The 25828-nt window shown below is 43.8% G+C and overlaps 1 protein-coding gene across 1 annotated transcript in view; it reads left to right on the top strand.

The window, feature by feature from the left end:
* The window catches only part of SMG6 (SMG6 nonsense mediated mRNA decay factor), a 191253-nt gene that overhangs the window by 31806 nt on the left and 133619 nt on the right, over positions 1 to 25828 (top strand). The window contains exon 12 of the mRNA XM_044675604.1: positions 20892 to 20953. Within this exon, the coding sequence (XP_044531539.1) occupies positions 20892 to 20953 (62 nt within the window). The remainder of the gene's footprint in view (positions 1 to 20891; positions 20954 to 25828) is intronic.

Here is a 25828-nt window from a genome sequence, read left to right as displayed (position 1 = left end):
CTCTCACTCTTTCCTTTCTTACCCAAATCTTGAAAAAGCTATCTATGGGGGAATCTGGAGGTGGGGTGGGGGTGGGTGTCAGTGGATTGAGACCCTTGATTCAGATTGGTCTCAGACACTTCCCAGCTGTGTGACCCTGGGCAAATCACTTAATCCCCAATGCCCAACCTTTATTGCCCTTCTCCCTTGGAACCAATACACAGTATTGATTCTAAGATGGAAGGAAGGTACGGGGGTTTTTAAAAAAGAAAAAGCTGCCTGCATTCAGTGCCTTCACACTTCTTATTCCTCAACCCTTTAAAATTTATCTTCCAGGTTCATAACTTAACCAAAATTACTTTCTCCAAAGTTGCCAACCATTTCTTTTTTTTTAAATAAATTTTTGTTCCTATTTTTTTTATACCACTTACATATTCCAGTGTGTTCCTGTTATCCTACCTTCTTCCTGCCTAGAAAAGAATAACCAACCTATCGAAAATATTTCTATTTCTTTGCTTTTACAAAAAGTGTTGCTCTTAATAATTCAGTATCTCCAGGGTCTTTTTTTAAAACCCTTACCTTCCATCTTACAATCAATACCGTGTAGTGGTTCTAAGGCAGAAGAATGGTAAGGGCTGGGCAGTGAGGATCAAGTGACTTGCCCAGGGTTATCCAGCTAGGAAGTGTCTGAGGCCAGATTTGATCCCAGGATCTCCTGTCTCTAGGCCTGGCTCTCAATCCACTGAGTCACCCAACTACCCCCTCTCTAGGGTCTTGATTGTGGTAGTCAATCTTCTTGGGGATCTGTCTCCAGCAACAGGACCTGGAGATCAGAGGGTGTGGACATTTTAGGGACTTTCTTTGAATAATCCAAAATTAATTTCTATGTTAGAAATTGACAAGAATTACTAGGAAAGTCAGCTAACTGGCTCAGTGGATAGAGAGCCAGACTTGGACTGGAAAATCCCAGATTCAAATGTAGCCTCAAGACACTCCCTAGCTGTGTGACCCTGGACAAGTCACTTAACTTCAATTGCCTAGCCATTACTACTTTTGTGCCTTGGAAATGATACTTAATATCACTTCTAAGAGAAAGTAATGGTTTAAAATAAAAAAAAAAGAATTGCTGAGAAAACTGGAAATTATTCTGATAGAAATTAGATTTAAATCACAGATCTTAACCCTTTTTGGTCACAGACCCCATTGACAATCAGATGAAGTTTATGGACCTTTTCTCAAAATGTTTTTAAATGCATAGAATGATTCACAGAAATACAAAATAAAACAAAATACTGAAATACAGTGATCAAAATATTTAAAAACCAAACCAAAAAACCCTTTCATGATATCAGATTAAGAACCTTGTTTAGACCACCTTATTGTGCTGTCTGCCACAATAAATAAACTCACAATGGGTATATACCCTGAATATTAAAAGATTATAAGATTAAAAAATTTAGGAAAGAAAAAACTATCATGACTAGTGGATGAATTCTTAACCTTCCATAAAGATTATTCCAAAATATGAAATAAATTTTGATTAGATGAAATTGAAATGTTTTGCATAAACTTAATGCAACTAGGATAAGGATAAAAGGAGGGAAATGGTTGGCTGAGGGAAAATCTTGTATCAGATGTCGCTGAGAAGATCGATATCTGAGATCTAAAGACATCTATCAGAAATAGAAAAGACTAAAACCATTCTTCCATAGATAAGTCATCAAAGAAGGTGAATAAATGTTTTCAAAAGAATTCCAAACTATAAATAGCCATATGAAAGATTGTTCTAACTCAGTAAGAGAAAAGCAGATCAAAACAGCTATCTTATATTCAACAAACTGGGCTCATGAAAAGACAAGACCCACTTTTAATATGTTGTTGATGATGGAGCTGTGAATTGGTCCAAGTATTCTAAAAAGCAATTTGAAATTATATTGGTGATCTTTTTTTTTTTTTAAACCCTCACCTTCTGTCTTGGAATCAATACTGTGTATTGGTTCCAAAGCGGAAGAGCAGTAAGGGCTAGGCAATGGGAGTTAAGTGACTTGCCCAGGGTTACACAGGGTCACACAGATTTGAACCCAAGTCATCTCTAGGCCTGGCTCTCTATCCACTGAACTGCCTAACTAACTGGCCCTAAGCACCATCCATTTTACCTTGAAGGAAACTGAGGCCCCAAAAGGTTAGGTGATTTTATATTCCCTTGATAGAGTTTTAGCTTCTCAAAGGACTGGACTCTTTCGTTTGTGTCTTCGTCTTCAGCACTTGGTATGGAACCTTGCACCCAAGATGTACTTAATTCAGTGTAGGGGTTGTCAGCATGGCATCCTACCTCAGTACCCCACTGCCAGCTCCTAGTGGCTCTTATCTGGCCTGCCTGGACTAGGTAAAACACTCTTGTCCCTTTAACTTGCTGGTTGCCTCGGCTAGCTTACTACATTCTTCTCAGAATTCCAGTTTCCATTTCAGGCTCACCATTTTCTTTTTTTTTTAATTGAAAACTTTTATTTATTTAATTAATTGATGATATTTTTCCATGGTTACATGATTCATGTTCTTTCCTTCCCCTCCAACCCTACCCTCCTCCATAGTCAACACGCAATTCCACTGGGTTTTACGTGTCATTGATCAAGAACCATTTCCATATTATTGATATTTGCACTGGGGTGATCGTTTAGAGTCTACATCCCCAATCATACCCCCACCAAACCACATAATCAATCATATGTTTTTCTTCTGTGTTTCTACTCCCACAGTTCTTCCTCTGAATGTGGATAGTGTTCTTTCTCATAAGTCCCTCAGAATTGTCCTGGATCATTGCATTGCTGCTAGTACAGAAGTCCATTACATTTAATTGTACCACAGTGTATCTGTCTCTGTGTACAATGTTCTCCTGGTTCTTCTCCTTTCGCTCTGCATCAATTCCTGGAGGTCTTTCCAGTTCACATGGAGTCCCTCCAGTTCATTATTCCTTTCAGCACAAGAGTATTCCATCTCCAACAAATACCACAATTTGTTCAGCCATTCCCCAATCGAAGGGCATCCCCTCATTTTCAATTTTTTGCCACCACAAAGTTGCTCACCATTTTCTTGCTGCAAGCTGTTGCTCAGATCTTGATCAGGAAGTTGTCTGATACTCCATAAGACTGATTGTTCCTTGCATGGTTCTGTGTAAGGACTCTCTCTGGTTCACCAACTGCTAGGGGTCCCCCTGCTGGTCTCCTGTGGCATTAGCACCTGTTATATACTGTGCCTAACATGAAGAAATGATTTAAATATCATAATCCATTTTTGCCATTGTCTAATGTCCTAGTCCATTGTTGCTTTTTTTAGTTCCACAAAACTGTACACTGTCATTTTATTTGTCCTAGTGATATTTTCAGTTTTTATTTTTGGCTCATTTCAGGATTGATCCATGACTCATTGACTTTTTTTTTTTTTTTTTAAACCTCATCTTGTGTCTTAGTGTCACAGAAGAGAGGCATGGACCAGGCAGTTAGGATTAAGTGACTTGTTCAGGGTCACATAGCTAGGAAGTGTTTGAAGCCAGATTTAAACCCAGGTCTTCCCAACTCCATACCTGTTGTTCTATCCACTATGCTGCCTAGCATCCCCCACCCATTGACTTTTTTTTCCCCTTTAAAACCTTACCTTCCATGATACATGTAAAACCCAGTGAAATTGCTTGTTGGCTATTGGGGGGGGGGTAGGAGAAAGGGAGGGAAAGAACATGAATCATGTAACCATGGAAAAATATTCTAAATTAATTAAATAAAAATTTTCAAATAAAAAACCAAATAATACCTTACCTTCCATCTTAGAATCAATACCGTGTAGTGGTTCTAAGGCAGAAGAGTGGTAAAGGTTAGGCAATGGAGATTAAGTGACTTGCCCAGAGTCACACAGCCAGGACGTGTCTGAGGCCAGATTTGAACCCAGGACCTCTTGTCTCTAGGCCTGGCTCTCAGTGCACTGAGCCATCTACCTGTCTTCCACCCACTGACTCTTTTTTTTTCTTTTCTTTTCTTTTCTTTTTTTTTTTTTTTTTATATTTTTAAACCCTTAACTTCTGTGTATTAGTTCCTTGGTGGAAGAGTGGTAAGGGTAGGCCATGGGGGTCAAGTGACTTGCCCAGGGTCACACAACTGGGAAGTGTCTGAGGCCAGATTTGAACCAGGGACCTCCCGTCTCTAGGCCTGGCTCTCAATCCACTGAGCTACCCAGCTGCCCCTCACCCACTGACTCTTAACCTCATTGGAGTTGTCTTAAACTGATATCATTTGAGAAGAACTGTACTAAATGTAACCTTGCTCATCCAGGAGGCCAACTCACCTAGATACAATACTTCTTTATGCTTGTTTTACTAGAGAAGGTAGTAAGAACTGAGGAAGCATAAAACAGTCTTATTATTAGAAGTATCTAAGAGCTAGTTACCCAGGAAAATCTGGGGAAATCCCCTGCCTAGGATTGCACAAACCAGAATCTGATTAGCAAAGTGCTGTTATGACTGCTTGTTCAATGCAGTTATTATGACCTTCCTGTTTATTATTATACCAACTAGGGTGAAGCCTTAGCATCTTTTTTTTAAGACGACCCCCAAATGAAGGTTCCAGTTCAGAAAGACAAAATGATGGCTTATTGACAGTCAAGAGGTCTGGCCATTGTTTTGAAGGACCCAAGTCTTAGAAGGTACATGAAGTGACATTCTGAATGAGAGTCAATCTGAGTGATTTGTAGGAGACCCAAGAAAAGAATTTGGTCTTTTTTTTTCCTGAGAGAAATAAGTGACCATGTATGGCAGCATTTTAGATGGGACTTTGTAGATAAGGTTATATTTAAATGCCTTTTTGTCTTCTGTGTACTCAGAAAACCAAAGAGAGATCTAGTGCAGGAACAAGGTGATTGTGTTTTTAAATTGACAGTATTCTTTTGGGTGTTGGTATCTTCTCTAACCTGCATCACGTTTCTCCATGTCTGTAGGATTTCTGTAAAAGTTTTATGAATCTCTTTGTTTAGACTTATTGTCTTTGTAGCAAAAATGAGCTTTGGTCAGTGAGTGATACTTTACAGCGACTGAAATGGGTGAAAGCAGCCTCAATTATTGAGAGACATTTAACATTTCTGAGAAGCTGAAGGTTACCCTGATATGGACCTGCCATCATTTTACGGGAAGCATTTTATAGAAGTTCTAGTAAAGTGGCAGTCACTAGGAAGTTGGCAAGGAGAGAGCTACCTGGTTGCCTGGTACCAATGGAACTGATTTCCTTTTCTCCCTGCCCCTTTGAGCATCTTGTAAGAACCAAAGGGGAATTTGAGGGAGCCTCGTCTGTTTCCAAATTAAGCTTTGTTGCTGGGAATTAAGACCCATGCACTGAGGCAGCCAGCCCTTACCCAGGCCCCCACACACATCCTGTTGCAGCAAAGCTTGGGGAAAAGTGAGAAGTTACACTGCCCCAGCGTGTGAACTGGGAACCTACTGGTTGGGTTCTAGCTAAGCCTGAATGCCACAGAAACCAGCTGGCTGGGGCAGAGCCTTGCCCGCTCTCACGGAATGTTCCCTCTCTCTGTTTCCCAACTTGCTTTTTGCCTGAAAGATAGGGCAGAGAGGGAGCACTGTCTTGTTGTCACATGTGGCACCCCTCCCATGCCATCCAGAGTGTACTGCGATTCCCAGAATATTTCCTGAGAGTTTTACCTTAAAATTGTGTTGCAATCAGAGAATATTGAGTGCCACGTTTGCATCTTTCCTGGCCTGGGACCTATATCTCTCTGCAAGGTTGTACTTACTGCTCCTTCCTTTAGCATCTTGAACCCACTGTGCAGACAGTATCTGGGCTTAGCTGATAGTCCCCTACTCTGAATCATGTCTTTAAATACTTAAGAAATATAGTGATCAAAAGGTTTAGATTTTAGAATTAGATTTAGAACTGAAGAAGATTTTAGAAGCCATGTAGCTCTACCCATTCATCCTTCAGGGGAGCTAAATGAGGCTCCAAGGACAGCAGTGACTGCCTGGATGGAGAACATGGGAATGCCTGTAGAGCTTTCTCATGACTGAGCCTGGGTCAGAGGAAGTAGGGGATGACCAGCAAACACAGCTTTGGTAGGCAGAGGGAGCTAAGAGCAGACGGCCTGCATTGATGCTTTCATCAATTGAACTTATTTGGGACTTGCCTTCTTCAGCCACCCTTCTCAGGTGGCATGCTTCTTTGAGCCCCTCTGGAGTACTGTAAAATGTTACTTGCTTGGCTTGTGCATTTGAGCTATTGTTTTTCTGCTGAAAAAAGAAGACTGCCTTTTGTGAAAGGTGCCGCTCACCCAAAGAAAATGCAAGACAAAGGCTTGTTGTGGGACTGGCACAACCCCTGTGTGCTTCTCACTCGGGTGAGCTAGCATCTGTCCAGCCTTTGCCTTGGCCCTTGGGCATTCTTGCTTAGGCTCACAAACTGGCCTCCATTGGTGGAGGGACATGGAGGTGAGGGAGAGGAAGCTTTTAGAGCTGTTCATGTCATACTCTTTTGTGTCATACTCTTTCAGGTGGAGAATTTCTGGATTGTTAGCCTTGGGAAATCTCTACTGGTGCCCTAAGCACTCCTTTCCTTGGAAGAGAGTTAGCATTAGTTTCATTTGTGCCACTCTCTCCTAGAAAGCCATCATTCTTTCAGTGTTCTTTATGCTTTATGAATTAATGCCCCTTATTTTTAGAGGGAAGCTAGGTGATACAGCGCATAGACTATGGGCCTGAGGTCAGGAAGACTCATCTTCCCAAGTTCAAATCTGGCCTCAGACACTTATTAACTTTGTGACCCTGAGCAAGTCACTTCATCCTGTTTGCTTCAGTTTTTTCATCTGTAAAATGAGCTGGAGGAGAAAACCAGAAAACCGCAAATGGGATCACAAAGAGTTTGACACAACTGAAACAACCGGTGTTTATTGAGCATCGACTATGTACCAAACTCTGTGCTTGGCACAGGGATACAGAGACAAAAAACAAAACAGCCCCTGCCTTCAAAGAGCTTGGAAGGAAATAACATGCCCACAGATAAGGCTACAAATATATACAAAGAGTATGTGTGTGTGACACACCCAAAATAAGGACAGAATAATTTTCATGGAAAAAAGGCACTGACAACCAGGAAGATCAGGAAAAGCCTCTGAATAAGGTGGCACTAGAACTGGCCCTTGAAGGAATTGTGGGAATATATTGTGAGAATGGATTCTAGCCTGTGCCAAGTCTGAAGGTCTAGATGGATGTCAGGTCCAGGTAATAAACAGTATCAGCTGGCCTGGCTGGGCTCCAGTGGAGGGGAGAGAAGTACATGACTAGTTTGGAAAGAGAATCTGGAGCCAGATAGTAAAGGGCTTTAGGCCCTCAAGGAGTTTAATCTTAGAAGCAACAGGGAGCCATTGAAACTTGTTGAGCAGGAGAGCAAATTCAGTTCAGTGCCCCGATTTTAGCTCAGAAAGTCCTCCATCTGTAATGTGGGTCATCTTGGGAGTCTGTGAAAAACTCTTCACATTTACACAGTGAGCTGGAGCCTGTATCCTGTGTCAGACTCTCAGGATCTTCTGGAAATGCTCATAGGTCAATGGGCTGGGAAATTGTTCTTGAAAGTCTTTTCTTCCCTCCTTAGGAGGTGGTTTATATGTAAGCTCCTATTTCCATAAGTCTTTAGGATGTTGTATGGTTTAAATGACTTATTGGAGAAGGTCAAGACCAGGCCTGGGTTTTCTTTTTCCATCTTTCTCTTTTTGTGGAGTTTATCAATAGTGTATGTGAGAGAGGTGATAGTCTCTTTGTGGGGAGCAGGCTTTCAGGAGGTGTGTATGGTTTTGCTGTTCTGGAGAGTTGCTGCCCATGGTGAGCTTCTTTTTTTTTTTTTTTGTCTGCCTTTCTGTAAGCTGGCAATGTGTTTCAGAATACATCAGCCCAACCTGCAAACTTACTACCCTCTCTGTGACCTCGGTCACCAAACCACTTTGGGACTTTATTTTTACTCCAGCCGTTTCGTTTCGAGATGCGAGGTTGGTTTCTTCTAACAGAGAAAACTTCTGGGGGTGGGGGTGGAGAACAAGAGTGCCAGGGTGCAGTTGAAGCGGGTTAAACACCAAAACCACATTTTTAGCCTCTTTGGCCTGAGACGTGACAGGAGCCATGCTGCAAATTCTGGCTCCCACTCTCTGAAAATCCTCTGTTGCTTTTTTGTTTGTGTTTGTTAGAAAAGCAAAACCTGCAAGGGAGGGGCAAAGAGCCCTTTTCCATCCTGCCTGAGCTAGCAGCTTGCCCTAAAAAAGGAAGTCTTCTTCAAATCCAGTATTTCCCAGACGAAGCTTGTCGTCTTAACTTTGGTCTTCCCCAGGGTGCTTCTGAGAACAGTCACAACTCACCAAGTCTCAGGAAACCTGATTACCAACATATCCTGTTCGCGTGCGTGTGTGTATATGCTATGTTACCCACAGACTGCTTTCCACCCCATGTGACCTTTGGTTACCACCCGGAAAGTGAGGGCCCAGATACCAGTCAGAATTTCCAGACTTCAGTTTAGTTCAGACATTCTAGAAAATACAACAGTAGTAGTTTAAAGTGCTTTGGGGTAGAAGAAATGGGAAATGAGGAATGAGGTGCCCAGAAGAGGTGAGTGAAAGGTTAAAGTTTGTCCTCTCTAATAACACACTGGCTGAAAATTAATTTTTAGGAGCAGTCTAGAAGCTCCTGGAAAGAATGAAAAGATGCCGTATGTGCCATGATCCTCAGATTTTAAGATAGAATTCCTAAAGTCTTTGATCCTTTAAAAGAATTCTCTTTACATAATTAGAGTTGCATTTCACTGAAAAACTCACTCTTCCCAAATGGCTTTTCTTCATACATACCTTTTCCACTCTTTCGAAAGGCATTACACCTTGGAGTGAAGAGAGGGGGAAAGAGACCCCAAGGGCCGTTGAGGCCAAGGCTATTTCACAGAGGAGCAGACAAAGGCCTAAAGGGGAAAATGATTGGATGGAGGCATACAGGTAATCTGGATCTAAACTCTTTTTTGAGTTGTTTGATTCCAGATTCAGCACTCCTTCTGTGACGTGGAATCTTTGTATTGTTGTTATTGGGATTTTTTAGCTTCTGTCATAGAGAGGTTACTCAGATGGTAGAGTAAAAACAGTCGTTACCAAAACAATCCCTGCTGTTATCCTCCCCTTTCCAGCAGTCATCCCCAGGAGCATCCTGTCTGCAGAGAGAGTGATCTCAGACTTAAAGCATGAAGGTAGGTAGTTAAGCATGTGGAGGATGAGGGCTACTCCTGGCTCCAAGAAGCCTTTTCTCCCTTCTCGTGAAGTTCTCTATAGATACATACTTATTCTGGCCTCTGAGTGTCAGGGCCTTTCTAGAGTCTGAGACGGGTCTTTCCCTCTGCGGAGACTACTGTAGCCCTTGAAGCTGCCTCAGGTGACTGACTGACCATCTTTCCATATCTCTGCAATAAGCCTCTGTCATTGGCAGCTGCCACAGATGCCACTTAACAGTGAGAACTTCGTTGCCTCTGGCATCTCTCCTAGTCATTGGGGCAGCACCTCCTTCTTGGAAATACTCATTTCCTTAAGATCAGGAAAGTGTAAACACAAGAAACAGGCACCATGTATAGATGCAGACACATGGTAGCTAGCTACAGTTCTTCACTGCCAGGAAGAAGAATTAAAAGGGCCACTGCACTGAGACTTTCCAAGCTAAAGTGGGAAGCACTTAGCTGCTGAGTTGGGGTTTTGCATAAGTAGGGACTTTAAACATTCTTAACTCTATCCATGTCCTGACCTGTTATGCACTGCCCAAAGTTATTTAAAGAGTGACATCTTGTCAGAACTTAGGTTGAATCTGCAGCTAATCTAGGGAGAAGAGCAGCAGATCATCTTTGATGGGCTGATATATTCTCCTTACTAATATTCTATTTTAAATTTTTTTTAAACCCTCACCTTCCGTCTTGGAGTCAATACTGTGTATTGGCTCCAAGGAAGAAGAGTGGTAAGGGTAGGCAATGGGGGTCAAATGACTTGCCCAGGGTCATACAGCTGGGAAGTGTCTGAGGTCAAATTTGAACCCAGGACCTCATGTCTCTGGGCCTGACTCTCAATCCACTGAGCTACCCCCTCTATTTTAAATTTTGCATTAATATTCACTAAGGGAGATACTGACCTGTAGTATTTTTCTGTGTTTTGACTCTCCCTGGTTTAAGTATCAAGACCGTATTTGTAACATAGGAAGAGTGGGAGAATATAGCCTACTGTATTCCCTCCTCTTTTCCCTCCCAGAGAGCTTAAAACAATGAATAAAAAAATTCAGCAAAACGAACCCAATATATCAACAAAGTCTGATATACTAAAGACCAGGAAACAAGGCAGATGACTACTGATGAAAAGTGGTTAAACAAATTTAGGTATCTGAACGTAATGGGATTTTACTACCACAGAAGAGATGATGGAAGACACGGGTGGCTCTAGAGATGCATGGGAAGAACCAACAGACTCGTGCAGAACGTGAGCAGCACCACAGAGAATACCTCCATGGGGGCTGCCACCCCAATGCCCAAGGGAAGCACCACAACCGAATGGCAGAGATGGATGTGGAACCCTGCCTGTGATGCCCTTTCCGACTTCAAAGACTTCAAATTTTTAACTGGAAGAGCTGTTGATTCCATAACCAAGAGGTTTTGATTTTTCACTGCTCTGGATGTGGCGGTCTTAAGACAGAACATGGAAGTGATGTAGAAGATGCAAAGAGGATGAGACATTTGTGTCCTGGGCCTGCTTGCCCTTTTTTTCACAGACAGACGTACTCTCCAAGCTTGATCTGGTGATATTCAATAACATCATTAGTGGGTTAAAACGGAAACCTACAAGAAACCCAAGGAGACTTGGTTGTAATGTTGTTTGGATCATCTATTTTTATAATGATTTTAATTACATCTTAATTTTTTCTACGAAAATCCATCTTTTCTTCCACCTTTTCATTGAGAAACAAATTCCCTCTCTGGCCGTATCCCTCCAAAATAGATCTCAATCTGTACTCCGAACCCATTACCTCTCTACTAGGAAATGAAGGAGCATGTTTCATCGTAAGTCCTCTGGAATCAGAGTTCTAAAGCCTTTCAAAGTTGTCCATCTTCTCCTGGTACTCTCATTTCACACTGCATTCATTCATACAAGTTTTCTCAGATTTCTGCTAAAACTGACCTTATCTTTTCTTGCATCATCACAATAGTATTCCATCATAATTCACGTACCACAACTTGTTCGGCCATTCTCCAATCGATGAGCATTCCCTCAGTTTCCAATTCTTTGCCACCACAAAAACAGCCGCTACAAAACTCTTGAACTTTGTAAAAACTCTAAGACAGAAGGGCAAGGGCTAGGCAGACAATGTTAATGATTTATTTGGCCAAGGCTACACAGCTAAAAAGTGTCTGAGGCCAGATTTGAACCCAGGTCCTGATTTCAGGCCAAACACTTTTATCTACTGTGCTACCTAGCTGCATTTATAAATATTTTTGTGCCTATGGGTCCTTTGTTTTGATTTCTTTGGAGTATAGACCTAATATTGGAATTGCTGGGACAAAGGGTATGCACAGCTTACTCTTGTAGCATAGTTCAGGTTGCTTTCCAGAATGGCTAAACCAATAAAATTGTTCTAATGGAACACTCTCCTTATCTTTTCTTCTCCTTTTTCTCACTCCTTTGGCTAATCATTTTATTTTATTATGTTTCTATGGATCCAGTTAAATATATAAGCATAATTATATGCCATATTGTTTTCTTGCTCTAAAGGAAGAGACCACCATTTTCTGTCCTGAAAAACCATTTCCCCCATTCAAAAATAGTTGGTGTTGAGACATCATTCCAGAGGCAGCTAGGTGGCTAAGTGGATAGAGAGCCAGGCCTAGAGATGGGAGGTCCTGAGTTCAAATATGATCCCAGACACTATCTAGCTTTGTGACCCTGGGCAAGTCACTTAATCTCCTTGCCTAGCCCTTACACAGTATTAATTCTTAGAGAGGTGGGGGGAGGGAGAGAAGGAGAGAGAGAGAGAGAGAGAGAGAGAGAGAGAGAGAGAGAGAAAGTAAGTCATTCCAGGGGTGGAGCTAATGCCCAACTTGAAGCTGAAGCTGCCCTGCAAAGGGCATGCTTGGCCTTAGCCTGACCTGGCTGCATGTACAGGGACTCAAAGTGAATCCCTTAAGTATTTCCCATAATGAGCTTTTCCTTTTATAATTTTGAGTCAATCAAAGGCCATTTCTTCCCTCAGTGTATGAAGAAGGTCTTTGGGCCAAACCCAATTTTCTCCAGAGTGAGTTATGCTCCATGCAGTCCTCTTTGGCAGCAAACTGGACCCTTGCCTTTTGCACACAGTGGGGTTTTAGTTGTGGTAATGAAGAATTTTAAAAATGTGTTTTGAGTAAGAGATGAACGATTGAGGGATGACACCCTCTGCTCCTTTGTATTTCTGGGGCATTTATTTCCTTGGCAAGGATGCTGTTACCTTGGCCTAGCTAATGGAATTTCTGTTCTTGGGATCTGATTTGTGCCACAGTTCTCTGAACAACTAGAAACTTTTATTTATGAAGCAAGCTATGTTAAAATGTTGATGTCTCTACGGAGGAGTTTCTTTGGCAGCTTTTCCAACATGAACTCCATGGGATTGTCTTTGAAATTTTTATGTATGTTAAAATATTTTTAAGTGAAAAAATTACACAAGGTTAAGTTAAACATTACTAGTTGTATGTGATGACTACTATGGTCCTCTGAAGTGATGTAATTTGGTGATTTAAGTAGAAATCAGGGGTTCAGAACTCTTGGTTATATGCCTTGTTTTCATCTTAAAGCAGATAAAGACTGCTTGCCTTGTGTTCCCCAGCTACAAAATGAGGATGGGCAAATGGAAAGTGGTATCTGAAGGGACTACTGCTTAGTGCTTTAGCTCTTATCCATTTCTGTTTAAATGTGATAGTGTTCAAACAAGGAGCAAAGGTCTCTTTGGGTCCCAAAGAAGAAAGGTGGTAATGAGATAGTTATAGGTTTTTGTTTATTTCTCTTCTTTTCTTTATCTTTTAATTGTAGTTTTTCAATGTGACTTAATGCTCATCCTATCCCATCATGAGCCATTGGAAGGAAGGAAATTAGGAAATAGGCTTTCTTGGGGCACAACTAGGTAAGACAGTGGATAGAACACCAGCCCTAGAGTCAGGAGGTTCTTGGTTCAAATCTGGCCTCAGACACTTCCTAGCTGTGTGACCCTGGGCAAGTCACTTAACACTTTGCCTAGCCCATACCACTCTTCTGTCTTAGAATTGATATTGAGACAAAAGGTAAGGGTTTGTTGTTGTTATTGTTTTAATTAGGAAATAGGGTTTCTTGGACTTTCTCTGTTAAGTTCTCAGGATTTGTTGAGTTTCTTAGTCCTTTTAAGATATTTGTTTGCTCTTGGGTAATTATATGGAAGGATAGTCGGAGTGGTTTAAGCTTTTGCTGCTCCTAAGCCACCATCTTGATTCTGTCCCTTTTGGGTAATTATAATGATGAAGTTTCACCCTGAAAAAGAGATGGAAAAAAATGTACCTCCTTTTCTCTCTCCTTTCAGAGGTAGAGGACGGTATCAGATTCAGTTGCTGTATGTGTTAGTTTTACTGAACTGCTTTTTTCCCCTCCTTCCTTGTTGTAAATGCAAGGGATGTGTTTGGAAATAAAGGTGATGGAAAAAATGGGACAAAGAGGCTCATTTCCCTTCCTGAGACAGTGACAGGTAGTCCAGAAGGAGTGCCCAGAGAATAGGGTGAGGAGGACTTGGCCAGGGAATGGATTTTGTAGGAGGGAGAGGGAAAAAGATTCCAGCAGTAGTCCAGAGTAAGAAGTCAGATAATTCGAATGTGCTTGCTATATCTTGTAATCCTGTGCTCAAGCTATCGCTAGAGAAGAAGGCCTGGCCTAGAGCCCAAAGGAGTCGCCCTGTGGCTCCGGCCACTGAAGTACCCAAGGCCCATACCTGAGCTGCTGGGGCGCTTGTGTGGCTCCATTCAAGACTGTTGAGTCTGAACCAACAGCTGTTTACAAAAAATACAAACAAGGACACCCCAAAGAAGCAGAAGCTATTCCTGTCTTCAGGTTGGAGACACCGTGTGGTTTCTGCTGGACCCCACTGGCTCGAAATCCCACAGAGAGATGCGTCCAGGGCACACTGGCCATTGGAGCCCTGCTAGGCCTCTGCTGTGGCTGCCCTGGAAGCAGGCTCTGCTTTCCCTGATAAAGAACAGACACAGAGGTTCCCATCCAACCCTGAAGTCACCATTTTTAACGTGAAACAGTTTTCCTGTGAGTTGATGAGCCAGAATTGTTCCCTTATTTGGTGCCTTGCTTAAGCAGAGGCCCGTCTGATTGGGGTGCTGGACCTCTCCCTACACACTGGCAGTGCGTCCGTGGGGTGTTCCATGGCCCAGGGCACAGTGGGAGAGTCTTCGGCGTGCTGCTGTGTCCACAGAAGTCTCAGATGCCGCTCACTTTCTTGAGAGGCCCTGTCGATGCTACGTGGTGGGGGTTGGAGGTGGGCATGGTGTCTCTTTTTCTGGACCATATAGATCCCCTTAGAGTCAAAGCCGTGCGTGTGTCCACTGCCCCGTGTCTCCTGAGGCCTTTCCTTTATTCCACTGTTTGCTGGGTATCTCTTGAGAGAAGGTGCTGGTGGCCAGGACAGCCCTGCCAGGAACCATGTATTCCTCGTTCTTGGTCTCTTTTCCCCTGCTGGCTCACACCAGAGCAAGTATGGGTTCAGTCCCGTATTGGCCAGGCTCCATTGGCTTGAACAAGGCCGGCTGAGGGTGTCCTTGGCCAGAGACTGCCCCCTTGGGCTCAACTGGTCACTGCTCAGTGACTGGCCGCTGAGATGCCATTTGTAATCATGTCACTTGGAGTCCTCCAGTGCTTCCCCTTCTGTTCCATTGGAGAATGCAGTGTTTGAGGTCTTCCCCTGAGCTGCATCCAAGAAATGGGTTTAAGCCTTTGTCTTAGACTTGAGGCAGGAATCTTGGGTTGTCGTCTTCCTCCTCGAAGCTTAGTGAGATAACGATAGCCAATACTGATCTAGCACTGTAGGGTCTGCCAAATACTTTATGTAGATTATCTTATTTGAACCCTAGAATAAATCATTCCCTGAGGGATCTAGTGCCAGTCAGTACCCTCACCGGAGGATCTGTGTTTGGGAGCAGCTTCCTCTCTCTGAAAGGAACACTCAGTGCTCACAGGGAGATGGGAAGGTGGCTGGCTGCCACAGCCCTGCCACAGCCCCAGAGTCTGAGAGCGGCTAGGCTTGTCTCATCCCATGTCCCTCTGGGTCTCCTTGTCCTTGTCTTTCCTAGGGTGGCTGAGAGAAGTTTGGGACCTAATAGAAGGTGTGGCAACGCCAAGGTCTGAGTTCTGGGTGCTTCTATAGGCAATTCTCTGGCCCAAGGCTGACAACTGTTGTTGAAGACGCGTAGCATGATATATACCATGTTCTGGGAATTATTTGTGTCTGGAACAAAAAACTTTCTTCCGTCATTGAGCAGCCAGGTGACGCAAGAGTGGGAAGAGCACTGGGCCTCAGACACTTAACAGCTGTGGTAGTCTGTTTCCTCAGTTGTAAAATGGGGATAATAATAATCTCTCAGAATGCTTGCGAAGATATGAAGATAAGAAATGAGGTGCTATTTGTAAATACTTAAAATAGTTCTTGGCACATGGTGTAAGTCTGCAATGGCAAGCCTATGGCACGCATGCCAAAGATGGCATGCAGAGACCTCTCTGTGGATAGACGCGCCATCCTGAGCCATTAGTTACTAGAAAGGAAGAGGGACCCTGGCAGAGCTGCTCCCTTCCCCCTCTCTACTGCGCCTTGCCGGCCCCACCCCCGTCTGGGTGGCTGGGGGTGGGGCACGTGGGCTCTAAAAGGTTCACCATCACCGGTTAGACCCTCGGTAAATGCCTGTTTCTTCCCTTCCTCCCATGCTTCCCCTGGACCGAGAGGGAGGGCGATGAACTAGGAAGAGGGCCTCTGAGGGGCTCCTCCTGACCGCACTGCTGCGACCAGGCCTCCAAAATAGGAAACAGAACCAGGAGGATGTCGTTAGTGGGCTAAAAAGGAAATCACCTCCCATCTGAGAGGAGCAGGCTCAGGGCCCAGGACTCTCCCTCGTGCTGTCCCAGCGGCCCGGCGACACACCGTTCTTCGGGCAGATGGGCAGGAGAGTTCCCAGGGATCGGGTGGTGAAGTGAGTCAGAAGTGAGAGTCATTCCGAGAGCAGCCCAGTCAGAGCAGGCAGGGCTGCCCTCTGGGTGAACTCTGGCTTTCTGTTTGCCTTCAAGCGCCGAGCTCTCCAGACCGGAGCCCGAGCCCTTCCCTCCCGAACTACTGCTAGGATTGGGGCAGGTGGGCCGACCCTGGAAATGGGCAGCCTTGGGAGCAAGCAGCTCCGGCCGGCCCTTTGGCGTCCGAGCGGCCCCTCAGGAGGGGGCGAGGTGGTCACCCTCTGAGCCGGAGGGACAGCCTTCGAGGAGAGGCCCGGCGCTTTGCCCCCTGTAGACGGTGAACATCTAAAACTTCAGCCTAATCCGGTGGGCCTGCTCATCCGACACATGCCACCAGGCAGGCTCTAGTATGTCTTCTGATTCTAGAGCAGGTCCAAGACGGAGAAATCCAGGCCTCCTAACTTGCAACGTAGCCGTTCTTTCCACTACATTTTACTCCTCTCCCCAAAGGATGGAATACCTTATGAATTTGTTGTGTCTCTTAAGGATGGGTTTATTATGCCAGGCAACCTTCAATCTGTGAGCTGCCAGTATCTCCCTGAGACACCCCCCGGCACCCGAATTCTGCTCTTGTGACTACTGATTTGATATTTAGGCCAATTTCTTTCTGGTTTGGCCGAGTTAATAAAGTCATAGGAAGTAAATCCAGAATTTATACAAGACTTGCAGCTGCTGTGGCTCGGGAAGGAGCACACTGTACATCAAAACACATGGTTCAGGGGCAGCTGGGTAGCTCAGTGGATTGAGAGCCAGGCCTAGAGACGGGAGGTCCTAGGTTCAGATCTGGCCTCAGACACTTCTCAGCTGTGTGACCCTGGGCAAGTCACTTGACCCCCATTGCCTACCCTTACCACTCTTCCACCTATAAGTCAATGCACAGAAGTTAAGGGTTTAAAATTTAAAAAAAACAAAAAAAAAACACATGGTTCAGGTCATCTCCATTAGATCTATACATGCTTAAAAATTTTTTTTAAATTTCTTGGTAAATATCTTTTATAAGGTAGTGTATATACATATATAATTATATGCATACCTATCATATATATATATACACATATATGTATTATGGCACTTTGATTTCTTGGTCATCATTCATGCTTAATTACAAGTCATTTGAGCTTTCCTCTCATCTTGGGCAATTCTTGTGAAAAACCAGAAGTTGACAGATCACTAGTTTCTTTGTGCCCCATTGAGCAAAGCAGAAGAGTTTGTGCTGATTGTGAATTCACCAGTTTATTGGACATTCATCAGAATGACCAGTTAGTCTGTGAATTATGAGAGAAGCCATGTAAAAATGGGTATTTACAGAATCACTATTAAGGCCTGGTTGTATTTATGCTGGTCTCCCACCCAGAGGTACCTTTTTTCCTTTCTTAGCCTAACTTTAGACTTTCCACCCTTTCCATAACCTCTTCTTCTCTCAACTGAAAGTAGATGCACACCCCCAGACCCTCTACCCAGCGAGTAGGTCAGAGAAGGTTGAGGAACCTGCCTTACAGGTTTGGTTTCCATATCTTGACTAATATAGCTTCACAGATGAGGAGACTCAATAAATATTGTGACTTTGAAATACATGGACTGTGCTGACCCTTTGCTCAGAATCTCTTAAGGTCTGTTGTGACACAAAGAGTTTTGACAGATCTTCAGGGCTCTTAAGAATGTCTGGCCAGTGCCCTGGAGACTGAACTCACATTGGTGGCCTCATACCTACAAAGTTGAAGGCCCTGAATTTTGTTTGCCAGTGTGCTCCACACAGATGAGAAAGTTCAAATTTGGCTGAGAGATCAATGAAAGAGTGGTTGTTGGTTACCAGGGGACTTTAGGCTGCCTTTTTAAATACTCCCAGAGTAACTTGAAAGTTGTGAAAATTCATAGAAGATCCTTCTAGAAGTTAGAAGGGTCTTCAGAGGTAGTCTCAGCCAACTAGTTCTCATTTTGTGGGAGGGGAAACTAAGGCCAGTGAGGGAAAATGATTTGCATTTGGTGAATCATCCAGGTAGTAAGGAGCAGACGTAGATTCAAACCCAGGTCTTTGGGTTCTAAAACCAGTGCTCTTTCCCCTATCCCACACTGCCTTTCTTCAGGATTGCTTTCTTTGGTTAGGTATAAGAAATTGTACCTGTAATATAATAAAGGAAGGGTAGCATGTTGTAGGTAGAAAGCTGACCTCTGAGTCAAGAAGACCTGAATTCAGGTCTCCCTGCTCTTGACTTTGTGACCAAACACCCACCCCTTCATTGCCCCACAGAACACTCTTTAAAATCCAGAATAGTTGCTGAATTGGTAAAGGAAGTGTCCTCACCAGGAGCTTGTTAAACCAGTGTGATCATAAATATAGACCCCAGAAAAGTGCCTTAGACTCCTTACTTGCTGAATTACTTCCTTTCCCCTGAAATATAACCGTATCATCACTAGCTCTCTGCAGCTTGTTTCTCCCAGGCTTTGCCTAGGCAGCTGTAACCCCAGCCCTCTGCACTCATGCAGCAGATCTGTTTCTTAATCTAGGGTCTTTTTGTCCTCCTAACCCTTTGACGCAGGGAAAACTAGTCACATTCTCCGTTTATGGATGAGAAACTGAGAAAGTGGTTTGGTGATATTCTGTAAGTCACACAGCTTGTTTGTGGCAGACTTGGAACTTGAACCCAGGTTTCCTATCCCATGTTCTTCTCTGTAAACCAGACATGATAAGGATGGCAAAGAAAAGGTTCCCCTCTTGAGAGGGATCAGATTCATTGTGTCCCAGCAGATTTATGGAGATGATAAGAAACAGTGCTTTAACATTTGTAAAGCCCATTACAGACAGTCTTAGTGGACAATACAGTTACTTGAAAGTGATTACTATAGGTATTGACCCATTTTATAGATGAACAAATTAAACTTTAGACAGGTTGTTTGTCCTTGATCCTAAAACTGGTATCCAACCTAGGTTTTTGGACCCAGACCAGTGATTCCCAAAATGGGTGTCACTGTCCCCTGGTGGGTGCTGCAGCGATCTAAGGGGGCGGTGATGGCCACAGGCGCATTTATCTTTCCTATTAATTGCTATTAAAATTTAAAAAATTAATTTCCAGGGGGCTGAGTAATATTTTTTCTAGAAAGGGGGCGGTAGGCCAAAAAAGTTTGGGAACCACTGACTCAGACATTCATACCTTCTACTGCTTTGCCTCTGGTACTATGGTCCTTAGAAATACTCCACTGGCCTGTTTGAATTCATATCAGCTGTTAGAAATAGAAAAGCTTCATAGGAAAGATCTGAAGGCACAGAATCTGTCCATATGAGGAGTGCTTTAATGTGATCCCAGTTGTTCTGGAGTTCAGAACTGGAAGAGAATAATAAGACCCAGCTTGTGTCAGTGGGGAAATTGTGTCTTAAAGACACTCAGAAATAAGGCCAGAGACCCATTCCTCTGGAGGATTCCTTTCCCACAAATTCTGTCTGCCTCAGAGTCAGCTGATTGCAGTTGGTGAACTAGCTCTGCCTAGTCCTCAGCTGTCTGCATCAGCCACCTGTATTACCCCCCTCCCCTTCTTCTCCTCTCACCCCCAGGGCCCTTGAACTACTCTTCATTGCTGCTTAGAGTAACTGGGGTAGGCTGCAGAGATGACCTCCGTTCTCCCCTCTCTTGGTGTCAGGCTAGGTCTACATAGCAGGTCCTGTGACCGTTCCTAACAAGGATTTCTTGGGAGCACAAGTAAACCCACATTATCAGAGGGGTCTTAGTTGTGGCCTCTGGGTCATAGGCATATTCCACAAATGGCCATAAGCTTTAGTAGTCCTCCTGGAATATGACATGTCACCCTTCTTCAGTTAATAGTCAAAGCATTAGGAAGGAGCCCTGCTTGGCACAGGCTTTAAGAGGGTCCTTTCCCCCGGTCTGCCTCTTGTTTAGGTAGTTGATATTCCTCAGATTCTGCTATCTCCTGTGACTGTTCTTCCTCTCCCAAAACTGTTCTCATATAACCTTCTTTTCTCTGAGTTTCAAATGGATACCATGTTAGCTGTGGAAACTTTTTCAGAATTGGTAGACTCAAATGAGAAGATATATGTAAAGTGCTTTGTAAACCTTTAAAACACTACATATATAAGTGGAAATTATTATTATTATTGGCTGAAACTGAATGCTTCTGCTTTTATAGAAAGAAGAGAAAACGTCTCAGAAGTAGAGTGCGCTCTTAGGCTTGGACTATCCAAATGGCAGAACTGAGTATCTACCTCTTTGTGGGTGAAAAGGCTCCCACCTAACCTCCCAAAACCTCCCCCTCCCCCAAAAAAAGAACAAGAAAAAATCTCGTCGTACAGCTCAGGACCTTTATCCCTGGCAATTTTCTGTTTGTTTTCCTCCCTGCACCTGGGGTCAGCTGCCGCCAGAGGGTGCTGCCGTCTCATTCAGCCGTCGGCACCTTTGGCTCGCCGGGGCTGCAGCTGTTGGGCATGTGCCTTGGATCTGTGTGAGAGTTTGGGCATGTCCGTTTGGTTCCCATCCCTAGTGCCCACCCCTCACACCCTGGCCAGGTTATTGTGTCACTTGGGACTCTGTTCAGTAACAGGAAACTGGGGAGAATTTAATTGTTTTCTCCTCTCTCTTTTTCCCATGCAGCTGAATAAAAGGTTCATCCTCAGTTTTCTCCATGCCCATGGGAAGCTGTTTACCCGGATTGGGTAAGTGTGCAGGATGTTTATTTTATTTTCCTACATTACAAGTCTTTTTGGAATTTAATATTGTTAGCAACTAGACTCTGTTTGTAACTGAGGGCACAGGGTGTGAATTCTTCGAGGCCCCCACCTTCTGCCTGTCTCCTGCTGGGCTGCTGAAGTGAGGGAAGTGTTCCTGAGCTCTCCTCTTCATCTCTGTCCTCCTCCTCCTTTCCCAGATGTCTTCCCCCTAGGCTGTCTGTCTTTCCTCCCTGACCTCTCCCTACCTCCTGCTCCTCCTTCACCCTCTGTTCTTCTCCTCTCTCCACTGTCTTCCTGTTCATTCTGTGCACGTGCTCAGCTCCAGTGAGAACTGTCAGGCTTTCGTGCTGAGTCCCCAGCTGCTGTTGCCAGGGGTCCTCCTTGGGGAGAAAACTGGTCACTGGTTTTCTCTCAAAGAGAACATTGACATTTCCTTTGCTCCATGTCCCTCTGACCCATGGCCCCTCACCCTTTGGTCGCCTTTCTGCACCGCTGCTGCTATTCGCTCAGTGGTTTCCCAGTCCATCCGCAGCGAAGTGACATAGAGGAGGGACCAGCCTTGGGCCAGTCACCGCCTCCCACCATTCTGCTGTGCCCTGCGTGTGTCTGTGCTGAGTAGAATTGAATTTTGAATGCTGCTGTCTTTTGAATACTGGTCTTACAAATTAGTGATTGCCAAGCCAGACTTAACAGGCAGTCGGTTCCCCTCTCAGAGTACTGGGGTAGCTCATCTCTGTGCCTCTGTATGGATGCGATTCAGGGACCCCATGATAACATTTAATAATAAATAAAGGCTGATGAAATGGCTAGAGTACTGGGCCTGGAGTCAGAAAGATTTGAGTTCAAATGTGGCCTTAGACATTTCTTAGCTGTGCTGCTCTGGCCAGGTCACTTTACGTCTGTCTAACTCATTTTCCTCAACTATAAAAGGGGGCAATAATAGTATCACTCTCCCAAGATAGTTGTGAGGATCAAATGAGATAATCATTGTAAAGCCCTGTTGTAAGCCATAAAGTGCCATAAAAATGGCACATTTGTGGTTGTTATGAAGTCTATCGACAACTAATTGAGAATTTTGTATGAAGCATTCCCTAGAGATTGAAAGGGAATCGGGGAGCAGGGCTGAGGGGTAGGGCAGGATGGTGGCGTTGTCATGAACAAAGAGGTCCCACAGGCTCCGGGCTTTTCAGACTTCGTGGCAGGGGTGATGTTCCAGCTCCCCTGCCAGTGGTTCTGAGGGAGGCACTTCTTGGGAATCTTTGAAGTGCTTGTTGGGAGGGGGGGGGGTATGCGCGGGAGGGTCAAGACAGGCATCTGAATACGTCTCTTAAATCCTACACTGACGTCCACTCATGGCATGAAGGTGACCTGAGCTTTTCAGACACTCTGCTAACGGAACGCAGGTTTTGGCAGGCCCCAGCCAACAGGAAGGGTTTCAGGTATGGACCCAGTACTAGATGTGACATCTCTTGTGGAGGACCAGACTCAGGAGGTTTAGAGTAGCTCCTCTCTTGATGAGCTTGGCTGTCAGGTGGTGGGCAGGGGGGTTCGGGTCACAGCAACTTGTCATTAATCGATGATTAATTTATGAGAAAGAATGTGGCTTGCATTGTTGGGGGTGTCTCTGATCAGTAGGAGTACAGTAAAGGCCCTTTATATGTCTTGGTTATGATTTATTTCTGGGTCCACAAGCTTCAGTTGCTGTCACTGTATCCTTCATTCCTCCTGTCATGATCCATATTTAATATTTTAATATCCCTCTAAACGCTCTCTTAGTAAGAATAATAATAGCTAGCCTTTTTATAGAGTTTACTGTATGCTGATTTACATAACTTATGCTGTGCCTAGTACTGTGCTCATGGATTTGTGATTTTCACAATAACTTTGGGAGGTAGTTTTATCCCCTTTTTACAGTTGAGGAAGTTGAGGCAAATAGAGGTTTTAGTGACTTGCTCAGGGTTTCATAGCTAATGAATTTCTGAAATCAGATTTGAACTTGGGTTTTCTTGACTCTCAGCCTGGTGCTTTATCTACTGTACCTCCTTGTTCTTTGTATAAATACATACACTAAAACTTTGTTTCAAGGATTATAGGCCTCATGCCAAACCCTTTTGTCAGTGATCATGATGGCAGAAGGGAAAATGTGCTCTTCTAGCAGATAAACTGGGGCAAGCTGGACCTGGCTGTCTGTCAACATCACCTCCTAGACATATAGACTGTTAGATCTGGCAAGACTTGCCAAGAACCCCCTGGCCAGAGATTCTACACCTTTTTGTTGTTCCAGTCTCTGCCTGGGTTCCAGGAGTCTGGGGAAGCCTTTGGGCCTCTTTGCAGAATTAGTCTTTTAATGGATGTAAGAAACTACTTAGGATTATAAAGGAAACAACTCTAAGGTTTTTCCCTTCTCGTTCATGGATCACTACAATTTTTCCATGAGCCCCCTGAAAACTACCTCTAGACCCTTACTGGTCCACTGACACCTAGTTAAGATTAAGAACTCCTGATCCTTTTAGTTTCAGTCTCATCCTTTTATCCAGAGGGAATCTGAGACCCAGAGAATGGAAGTCACAGTGCAAATAGGGTGGTGCAGCCTGGCTCTTGAGTCTTTTTACTGGGCTCTTGCCTCTAGATTAGGAGTTTTTAAACCTTTTTTTTGTATATGTATGTGTGTCATCATAGACCCTTTTTCAGAATGTTTTTAAAGGCATAAAGTAAGTATATAGGATTTGAGGGGAAACCAATTCTATTGATATACAATTATCAGAATTTTTTTTTAAGTTCACAGACTTCAGGTTAAGAACCCTGTGCTAGGCTATGCCATTCTCCCTTAAAAGCACCTAGCATTCAGGAGGAAGCCCAGACAAAAGTCAACAGTTATGAAGGTAACGTTAGGATTTGTTATGTACTTTTTCATTTTTGTTTTTATTTATAAACCCTTATGTTCTGTCTTAGTATTAATTCTAAGACAGACGAGCAGCAAGAGCTAGGAAATTGGGGTTAAGTAACTTGCCAAGTGTCATGCAGCTAGGAAGTATCCAGGGTCATATTTGAATCCAGAACCTCTTGACTCCAGACTTGGAGCTCTCTATTCGCTGTGCTACCTGGCTGCCCCCCATTATGTACTTTTTAAAAGGGCAATAAAGTGAAATGGCAAAGCCAACTGTCTTGAAGATCTTCTTCTGGGTTCTGTTCTTTGTATGGAAATGAATTTTTCTTAGTATTTGGGTTCAGAAGGAAAAATAACTATCTGTGATCTATGATCCAGGTTCAAGAAAGGCTACACTAGAATTTGAAATGACTGTAGCAGGCTGGGGCAGCAGCAATAGCAGATGTTGGTCAGTACAGTACAGGCAGGGTAAGAGTAAGTACAGGCAGGGTAAGGAGGAAAAATAAACCTCATCAGTTCAAGATAGAGAGGCATTATGTGAGCCAAGCCAAGGAGTGATTGCTATAGGCCTGATGCCAGGATGTCTTCGCAGCATATCCCAGGCAGAGGTAGCAAGTGGCATTCTGCCACTGCTGCTGCCACCACTACTACCTCCCTCATTTCTCTTTTTCTCCCTTCCCTCTGTATGTGTCAGGTCTTCCAATCCCATTCACCTCCTCCTGCCCTGTCTCCCCAAGCATTTATTTTACTTCTTTGAGACATACATCCTAACTCAACATTTCTGTTGAGTCATGGAGGGCCTAGGGCTCAGGTGCTTCTCAAAGGTTGTGCCCAGTAGCACAAATCTGGCACATCCTTCCAGATTGAAAGGAATATCACTCCCAGCTTTGGACTGATTGTCTGCTGTCTGAAGACTAGCCTGACCCAGTATGGAAAAGGCTCATTGCCAGAAGGCTAGCCACTGGGGTTCTCTTCCCAGACTAGTTACTAGTGCTCAGACCTTTATTATTTATCTAGTTCTAGGTACTATGAAGGAAAATTTGGAGAAACCTACAACAGTGATTAAAAGTTAAGAAAATGAGATCAGTGAGAAAAAAAGGAAAAGAGAAACATTGTTTTAGTGAGAAGGCTGTGTGTGGGGGATATGTTTGGATATGAAAAGGATAGCCAAATATTCCCTCTTTACACCAAGAAGAAAATAAGAAAAATGGGCATAAAACCATCACTTGAGAGATCTTTGGGTTGATATAAGGAAGAATCTCAGAGTGATGATGTTATGGAATCATCTGGAAATTTTTCAAAAGAAAATAACATTTTTTTCCATTTGTCTGATATGGTTTTCTTGTGGTCCACATGCCTTCTCAGAGCTCTTTCCATCACTGACTACAGCTGACATGAGCAGCAGCTGCCTCCCACCTCTCTACCTCCTTCCCCAAAAGGCTTTTTGGAGAGGAATAACTCAAAGAAGATGGAAACAGGGTGGCAGGAGGAGCCTTTTTGTTCTTCCCACAACTGGAGGTGAACTTTGAATTGTGCTCTGGATTGGTCCTGGAGCATATGCAGCATGATATTGTAGAAAGCATGTTTGATGGCCTGCCTTGGCCACTTACTGTTTGACCCTGGACAATTCATTGTACTCCTCTAACCTTCTCTTGCCTCTTCTGTGAAATGGGTATAATACTTGTATTTCCTACCCACTGAGTTTGCTGTCAGATTTAAATGTAAAATTATAAAGTACTCCGTAAACATCAATGACTGAAGAAAGGCGGAAAAAGCACAATATTTTTAGCTTAAAAATAAATCTGGCAGTATGTAAGAAAAGAGGAGGAAGGGAGACAGAGAGAGGAAGGGGGCCAGGGAGGGAGAGAGAGGAAGAGAGCAGGGGGGAGAGAGGGAGAAAAAGAAATTGAGGAAAGAGGAGAGGAGAGGAGAGGAGAGGAGAGGAGAGGAGAGGAGAGGAGAGAGAGAGAGAG

Source organism: Gracilinanus agilis, chromosome 4 (assembly GCF_016433145.1).
Source record: "Gracilinanus agilis isolate LMUSP501 chromosome 4, AgileGrace, whole genome shotgun sequence".
NCBI lineage: Eukaryota > Metazoa > Chordata > Mammalia > Didelphimorphia > Didelphidae > Gracilinanus > Gracilinanus agilis.
This window is presented reverse-complemented; position numbering and strand designations above follow the sequence as displayed.